We start from the raw sequence: 9,134 nt of genomic DNA, 5'->3' as shown, positions 1-9,134 counted from the left end.
GTTATATAAAAGCAACAGAGTTGGATGTACAAACTAACAGTGTTCCAACAGGATTTATATTCAAACCTCTGAAGTCTAAATATAGGAGGTCTATGCCTTGGGAAGAATGGGAAATAATTTGGAAGAGGAAAGTGTGATTCATACATCTTGCCTGATGTAACATTTTGTAGAACCAGAAATCCTTGCAATTTGGCAGTTTTAAAAAAGGTGTCTTAGATTTAAGACTTTGCTGCAAAGCACTATCTTTACCAATGGGAAAGATAACCCTGGACTTATGCTGGAAGATGGAGAGCAAATGACATTCAGAAAAATATTGGAATGTATCTACCCATTCGAGGCCAGTATTCCCCTTCCCCCACTCCACGCTTTCCCCAGTTTAGCACCATACAGATGTATCAAGCCCAAATCCGGGAATTTCCAGCCAACGCTGTTGCAAGGGCTAGCTGAGAATAATGAGTTGGTCTCAGTATTTAGCTTTTCGTCCAGGCTGTACCTGAAAAGTTGACGGCATTAGAAGCTTTGTCTATTGTTTGCGGAGGGGGGGGGGACACACGCTTTGTACTTTGTACTTCCTACTTTCTCAATCTTGCAACTCCATCTGTCAGCTCCGCGCGCTCGGCTGAAGGAAAGGAGAACTTCAAGCGAGGGCGCAAAGTGGTGAAATGGTGCTACTTTGAAGCCTATGAAGGATGACACTCCCTCTATAGGGCAGGGTGTCCCCACATACTTCTGGGGAATTCTGGGACCTGAAGTCCACAAGTCTTAAGGTTGCCAAGTTTGGCGGTCCTTGCTTTAAAGGGGGAGACAGTCCTCAAGGACCGAGGGGCGGCGGGGGAGGGGAGTTCCTCTGGAACTAGGACCAGAGACAGATGTCTATGGAGATTGTCAGTCATCCAGGTCATGGTGCTTTTTCAAAAGACAGTTGGACTTTGGTTTTTCTTTGAAGACGTTTCGCTTCTCCTCCAAGAACAAGATTTTGGATGAGAAGCGAAACGTCTTCAAAGAAAAAAACAAAAGTCCCAGTTGCCTTTTGAAAAAGCAACTTTGGTAAGGCCAGACAAGAGTCGGAGTTTCTCTTAGCCAGGCTGCCCCGGCAAGCTGGAGGACCTGCCATTGCAGGCGGCCCCTCAACTGTGCCTCCTCCCCTTTCTTCCTCCGGGATGGGGGGGGGGGGAAGCGCGTCTAGCCAAACTGAAGAGACCAAGCGGATATCTGAGGAAGTGAATGGGGTCGTCGATGCGACCTCCACCCTCGGCTAAGACTTTCTGAGACGCTGGGCGATCCGGGGAAGCCGGGACGTCTGGAAAGCTTCCCACCAAAGGCGACCGGGCAAAAGAGAACTGAAGCGGCGTTAGAGGGACAGCACGCGTGGGGACTCCGGCTCCCCCCACCCCGCCTGCTCCAGGGGCGTGTTTTTATCCTCCCAAACTGGGATCCACCCGCGCCCCCTTGCAGCGGCTTCCCTCCCGCGCCGCGCATCTTTCGGATCCTCCCTGCAAGCGAGGCTATCGAGGAGCTACACCCACGGGTGTAAGGAGACGTCCACGCGGATCCACGCTAGAGAGTAAGAATAATAAAGTTCAGGTACGTTTTTTACGTGTTATTTCCCGGAACGATATTTTTTGGAAAGCCCTTCTGGTGTCTGTTTTTTCCTCGCCAGCCCAATCTTAGTTTGGGGACTTTTTTTTTTTTTTTTTAATGAAAACTACTTGCTTTGCAAAATAACCACCTGATTCCCTGGCTCCGTCTGTAGTAGGCACCAATTCGTGAAAATATGCCATAATAATATTCAGCATATTGCAGACACTTTGTCGGTTTGGCTGCAAGAGAGTGAAAACTATTTCTGAGCTGATAGGGATGAGGTATTTCCCGGTTTCAACCGTAAAGGCTATTTATTGCAGTGCAGACTTTAACTCTTGTCGCTAAGGCGCTTAACTACATTGCTGTAATTTCTTGGCAGACGTCAGATTCATTGAAATGAGCTGACAAGAACTTTTAAAACAAAATACACTGCACAAAAGCTTTTTTTAATTAAATTTGGACTTCTCTGAATTTCTTCAAGGGAGGATGTTTATTTTATTGTGGCTTTGTTGCATTTTTTTTAAAAAATGTAGATCTATCTCCAAGTGGACAGAAGAGCAATTTCTAAACAACCCTACAGTAATTTCAAAGGAGAATTGAAACTACCTTTACTTTTCATTTTTTTTGTACCCTAAAAGACCATCTTGTGCAGACCACTATCAGCTATTTCCATGTGACAGTCCTGATAAATGAAAGGGAAGGGTAAAACAAAATTAAGAATGAATCTAAAATCTTCACACATGCTGCTCATCCGGAAAGAGATTTGTCATCTAGTAATGACAAATATGACATCAAATGAGTGATTTATAATGCATTACATGGGAATCAGAGGATCACTGATTTAAATAACTTCTGTATTTCATGATATGGCATCTGAGGTTTTGGGTTGGGAAAGAGAAATTGAGGCTAAAAATAACTATTTAGTCCTTTCATTTATTTAGTACCACTTCTCTAAATAACTTGGGGTAGAATAAACATTATTTTTCATAAAAGCTTATAGACTTCAAAGGGGACCAGAGATTTGAGCATTATTCTTTTACAACTATACCCACATTATAATCCTACATCATTCCATGCTGATGTAACTCTTGAATAAGAAGTACCAAGAATTTTGGATATTTGAAAATATCCAAGATGGGAAATCCAGTTTTTAGTGTTTAAACTAATTTCAGTTTCAAAATATTATTAGGAAAAGAATCCTATAGTTTGGAAGGAAGGGAGAAACCACAGCTTCTGCACCTTGCAATTTATTGTACCTAGAATAGAAGGTACATTTACATTTATAAACAATTAAGTTATTGTTTAATTAAATACTTCCCATTGACATTAGTTAGAGTGAAATCAACAAAGCAAACATTTCTGAAAACATTCTGAGGAAATGAAGGCTAAAAAAGCTAAGATTTCTTACTCTGCCTCTTCTGTTTGATCAAGGCACAAATGGCCCCAGAAAGACATTATCCTCTTTGAGGTCATAGAACTGCAAAGTCTAGTTTTTAAAATATTTGTAAGAGAATAACTTATCCAAACAGAACATGGAGATTTATAATAGTTTATTGCACTTTTATTTTTCATTAAACTAATTCTAATCTACTCAAGTAGCAAAAACAAAAAAGATAAACCAGAATGAAACAGAAGTTGGCAGTGACAAGATGAAGCATAGCTTTTATTCTCTATAAAGATGGGAAAAAGTCGGAAAACATTTAACTGTATTCATTGTTGCTATTGCTTCTTTAGTTGTTTTTTCCGCTAGGACAGTTGTCTTCTTAAACTCCTAATTCTTTGAGGCTTAATTTGCTTGGCAAATTGCTTGGGAAAGATTGATGTATTCGTCAGCAAAAAACAAATCACAAACAGATTTATGAGTGCTTTGAAAATAAAACTGTGGTTCATCAAGCAGAATGTTCAAATTCCAGTTTCAGTAGTATGTCAAATTCCAGATTTTAATACCTGTCAACAACCTATCTTATTCCCTGTTATATTCACTAAAAGCAAAAACCTTGTTAGGAATGTTTAAAGGAAAGAGGAAGTACAGATGGTCCTTGGTTAATGACCATTCATTCAGCAAACTTATAGCAGAGCTAAACAAATAGTATTTATCCCTGGTCCCCAAAGATATAAACATTGCAGCATCTCCTTGGCCACACGATCAAAGTTTGTGTGCTTGGCACCCATCAGCACTTATTATTGGCTGCAAGGGCATTTCAGTTCTCTCCATCCACCTATATCCTCCCCCATTTTTCCCCTTTTGGCCACTGTGCAGTCGACACTGGAGCTTCCTTATGCTCCATTCAACCTGTTACCCTGCCCTCTGTTGCCCTACACTCCACTTGCCCTGCCACATGATCGGTCCTGCAACTTCCAGCATCTTCACCGTCTTCTTTCTCAAACTGCTCACAAAGTGCTCACCTGGCCTGATGCTGGCTGTGCCAGTCCTTTTTGCCAAGGCCACCCGGGCCCTTATCCAAGTTCTGTATGATCTTCTTGCAAGGTTTTTGCAGGGCTAGTGGAGTGCAGGGTGGCAAGGGGAGTGGAGCGAGGGCAGAAGGGCAAATGAAGCACAGGATGGCCAAAGGGGCAGAGAAGGCAAATGGGTGGAGTTGGAGGCTCTTATGAGGCTCAGGTCTGGAAGAGATCAAGCTGAAAATGACTTGGATTGGGATAGATCCTTGCCTAAGGACCACTGGAATTGTCATCACTAAGCAATGTGGTCATGTGACATGCTTTATAACCATATCACTTAGCAATGTATTTGGGTTCCAATTACCATCAGTAATTGAGGACTGCCTATAATGCTTATGGGTATTTAAACTGCTGATTTTTTTTCCCTTGAAGAAGTAACTCTCATGGCAGCCTTCTCCAGTCTGCCATTCTTTAAGTGTGTTGGACTGAACCTCCCATTTTTCCAACTGGTAAACTCCATTCTGACTGGCAATGAAGAGAGCTGCAATCCAGAACATCCGAAGGCTACAGGTTAAATGTGTAGCTTTTCTGTAGAACTGCTAAGAAAAACTAAGTAAAAGTAGCCTGCTCAAAGCCACAACCTTTTGATGTGCCATCTTAACCTGATGCTTTCTATTGTGTCATTTTCTAGAGCATTCTTTGTTCACACTTGGCTGGAAGGATGGTCGGTTTAAAACTTTTGTCATGCAAGATGAAAGGAGAAAAAGGAAACCATCCCTATGTAGCAAGAGTCCTCTTTGGTTTCTTCTTGGCTGTTTTTCCTGGCAGCAGTGCCTGTCCTAAGCTTTGTGCCTGCTATGTACCAACTGAAGTCCACTGCACCTTCCGATATCTTACTACCACCCCATTGCACATCTCCCAAAATGTGGAACGCATCAATTTAGGGTAGGTTTGCATGATAATGCTGAAATCCTGCAATTAGTAATGCTGTGCTAAAGTTTGTTTTGCAGTCTCTCAGAACTTCCCTTCTCCTATGAAAGGGGCTTCTCTTTTTCTACTTTTGTTCATGATGCTTAAGAATTTATTTCAATTCTTTTTAATTTATTTGCCTTTATTATTTTTACAAATGACTCAAGGTGGTAAACATATCTCAAACAAATTCCTCCTCCTATTTTCTCCACAACAACAACCTATGAGCTACTGTAGGTTGGCTGACAGAGAGTGACTGGCTCAAGGTCACCCAGCTGGCTGCCATGGCTAAGATGAGACTTGAACTCACAGTCCCCCATGTTCTGGTCTAGTACTTAACTATTAGACCAAACTGCCTCTCTTAATAATATTTTTGAACTTACTTGCTACTCTTTGATGGTGTTGTATGTTAGGAGCCATGGTGGCACAGTGATTAGAATGTAATACTGGAGGCCAACTCTGTCATTGCCAGGAGTTCGATCCTGACTGTCACAAGGTTGACTCAGCCTTCCATCCTTCCAAAGTCAGTAAAATGAGGACCCAGATTGTTGGGGATAATATGCTAACATTTGTAAATCACTCAGAGAGTGCTATAAAGCACTATGGAGCAGTATATAAGTCTGTGCGATTGCTATTTTCTTTTCTGCTATCCATCATTCTTACCCCTACTCAGCATTTTATACTTTCTAGAGTAGCTGCCTACTTTAACTGAAGGAGGCTCAGATTACTAGAGAGATAATGGAACTTCTTAACTAAATAATAATGCTGCACAATGCTTCCAATTACATTACAAAAGCATGGTTTTGAAACCTGGAGAAGCCCAAACAAGCACTATTAGAATCTGTGAAAGTAGCTGTTTTTTTATGGGAACATGTAGTAACTGAAAAGTGTAGTGTTCTTATCCAAAAAGTCACAGCTGTTTTAAAAGAAAGCAGTTAGTTATTATATTCATACTGTCACATACTAGTGACCTATTATACAGAAAACTAAGAGGCAGTATGTGACTGGTTTTATCCTTATTATGAATTGTCAAATGTAAATAGCCAGATCTTGTCTAATGCATCCACTACTTTGGATATTGAACAGTGGAGGGACACCAAACTCTCTTCTTTTGGAATTTCATCAGTTTTTTCCCTTATAAAAATGGAAAACAATGTCTTGTTCATCTCTTTCACTGATAATTGATAGGAACAAAATGAAAATTATGACTGCATGACAGTAAGAAATAGTAATGAGAACAGACTAACAGACTAACATGTTCACTGTTATAAAAAATTTTCAGAGCAAACTAATGGCAAGAAGCCTCCTGGCATTAATTTATAAAAGTTCAAATATTGCTTAATTTGCCTAGGGTGATAAATTAAAACACATGCATACAAAAAAAAATTATGCCTTTCATGGTTCAGGAATTTTAGACAAGTAGAAATTTGAAAACTTGACAATATTTTGTATGTACATTTGCAAATGAGGATTGCCTGGCTATTCACAAAATTATTACCATAATGGGTATGATAGTCACTGAACATCAGAAAAAAGCTAAGTTTGTTGATTTCTACCTTCTGCTCCAGAACATACATCAATCCAGTTAAGCTTTGTCTTTTTTCTGGGTGAGTAGATATAGTTCCAAGCATGGCACAGAAATATAGTCATCCCTTTTATGGATCCAATGTGTGGGGCATTTGCTTTCTTAATTCAGATGCTGGTAAAATAATGCTTGAAATTTTGCAATCCAGATTACAACAGTACATGGAATCAGAACTGTCAAGTCCATAAATCAAATATATAAACTGAATTTAGAAGATGCAGAGGCTCCCAAGATTTCAAACATCTGGTGCATAATGGAAAAGGCAAAGACCTCCCAAAAGCTTTTTTCTTCTTCTATTAATTATATGAATGCTTTTGACAATGCTATCCACAAATTGTAGATGGTTGTTCAAAATATGAGTGTGCTGGATCATCTCATCTACTTATTGAAACATTCACTTATTGATCAAGAAGCAACAGAAGAGAATATGGAGCAACTAAATGGTTCAGAATTGGGGAAGGAATGTTCCAAGTTGTATATTGTTACCTTATTAACTTAACTTTCATGAAGACTATGTCATGAAAAAAGTTGGATTAGAAGAACTAAAGATCAGAATGAAATTTGCTGAGGGAAACACCAACAATTTTAGAAATGCTGTTGATACCAGTTTGATGGCTGGATATGAGGAAAGCCTAAGGAATCTCTTGTTGAAGATAAAGAAGAAAATGGAAAAAGTGAACTGCTGGTCAATAATTTAGGAAGCCTAAGATTATATCAATAGGTATAAGATTATATTAATATCATTCTGATATAAATAGGTGGAGAAGAAGTTGTAGCAGTAGCATACTTTATCTTCATAGGATCAGTAACAGGAAATAAAGACTATGATCATGAAATAAAGTGAAATTTGCTTCTGAGGAGAAACATCACAACAAATCTAAACAACATATTCAAGTGCAAACACATCACAGTGTCAACAAAAAATAAAGGTGCATATTGCCAAAGATGTGGTATAAAATATGGCAGTGATAATTTGATCATCAGAAAGACTGAATGAAGTAAAAACAAATGCCTTTGAACTGTGGTGTTGGAGAAAATTGCTGAAAATTCTTTGGATTGCAAAAGGATTAAACCTCTATTTCTGGCTGAAGTAAAACCAGACTAGTCATTGAAAGCATTAGTAATGAATCTGAACCTATTGTGTACACATAAAACAAAAGTAAGAGTCACTGGACAAGACCATGATGCTTAGGAAAATAAAAATGAATGAAAATAGGATGAGAAAAGATAAGGTGACTATTATTACAAGCACAAATTTACCAGAAATCAAAGGGGTTACAGATAGGCAATCCTGGTAAATGAATGTCCATGGATCATGAAGAATTGGAAATGAAGAACAATATGAGTTCCAGAGGCTTTATTGTAAATAGAAAGGATATACAAGACTGACAGCTGATTGTAATTTTTTTTTAAATTTAAAAAATAAAAAATAATAAAGGTAGATGGGTGAGAGTGCCAGGTATAGGTCAAAAACGATGGCATCCTTGATGTGTTATCAGCATCTAACATAAATGAGTCAACTAGAATTTGGTTTTTTTCTCTATTTAGAAGCATAAGAAAGTTCATACACCAGAGGATGCATAAGTGTATGGTACATTCTACTACTTACTTTAGTTGTTGAAGAGGAAAATATAAAGCATCTCCAGAAACAGTTACCTTCTAACTGTCGAATAAGAGAGAAGGGTTCTGTGGTTGGTCAGCAATGAACATGTGGGCCAAGAGACGGAAGGAATTATTTTTGTTTTCCTTTTAATATGAAATAACTATTGTAGCAATTCAGATTAAAAAATTGCAAAGTCTTAACTTTAAAGCATTTATTTAATTTGCAACGTTTAGAGCATTATTTAATGCTTTAAATAATGTTTTATTTGTGTAAATAATTTTTCAGCAATTAAGAGGAGCAATATCCCAAATATAATCACGAATAAATTCTGTGCTGTTCCATGTGAAATTAAAAAAAATTTATCTTGTTTGCTGGTTTGTTTTTACTTTAATTTCTGGCTTGTTTGGGAGAGTTTAGGAAACAAATCAGATTAAAACTATCTAGGGTTTGTTTAGTAGGGGTATGAGAAACTTTTGGACATTTAATATTGTGAACAACAATTCCAGCAATCCCAGCTAGCATAACTTAAGTAGAATAGAGTTGGGAGCTGTAGACTGACTATATACGTCTTGTAAGCCACAGCTTTCTGAACTCAGGTTTAGTTTTTTGTTCCTGATTCTGGCTTATGAAGTTTGAACTCAATCATTCACATCTAAGTCTAATAAGGATTTAAATGGTGAAACAGTGTAATTAGAAGCCAAAGTTCTTATGATATGCAACCAGTTAAGATGAACCATATTTGCTTGGAAAATGAAGACTTTATTTTGAGTCATGAGCTGAACCATTTATTTTGCTTTTGAAAAAGAAGGCAAAGTTCAGAGTTCAGAAATCAGAAGTGTAAATGCAACCCTGTATACATCTGCACACCCATGGTTCATTTCAGACAGCTATGAATAACATTCATGTTTTCCTAGCTATATTTAATGTAGCTATTCAAATTATGCTTGGAGCCATCTCATACAATGGATGGGAGGGAGGGAGGGAGGGAGGGAGGGA

General features: G+C 38.5%; 1 protein-coding gene across 1 annotated transcript in view; it reads left to right on the top strand.

Moving 5' to 3' along the window:
• Positions 1–4,732: 4,732 nt before the first annotated feature.
• IGSF10 (immunoglobulin superfamily member 10) overlaps positions 4,733–9,134 on the top strand; it is a 21,754-nt gene continuing 17,352 nt past the window's right edge. The window contains exon 1 of the mRNA XM_029283808.1: positions 4,733–4,926. Within this exon, the coding sequence (XP_029139641.1) occupies positions 4,733–4,926 (194 nt within the window). The remainder of the gene's footprint in view (positions 4,927–9,134) is intronic.

Source organism: Protobothrops mucrosquamatus, unplaced genomic scaffold (assembly GCF_001527695.2).
Source record: "Protobothrops mucrosquamatus isolate PMUCROS unplaced genomic scaffold, P.Mucros_1.0 scaffold237, whole genome shotgun sequence".
Lineage (NCBI taxonomy): Eukaryota > Metazoa > Chordata > Lepidosauria > Squamata > Viperidae > Protobothrops > Protobothrops mucrosquamatus.
This window is presented reverse-complemented; position numbering and strand designations above follow the sequence as displayed.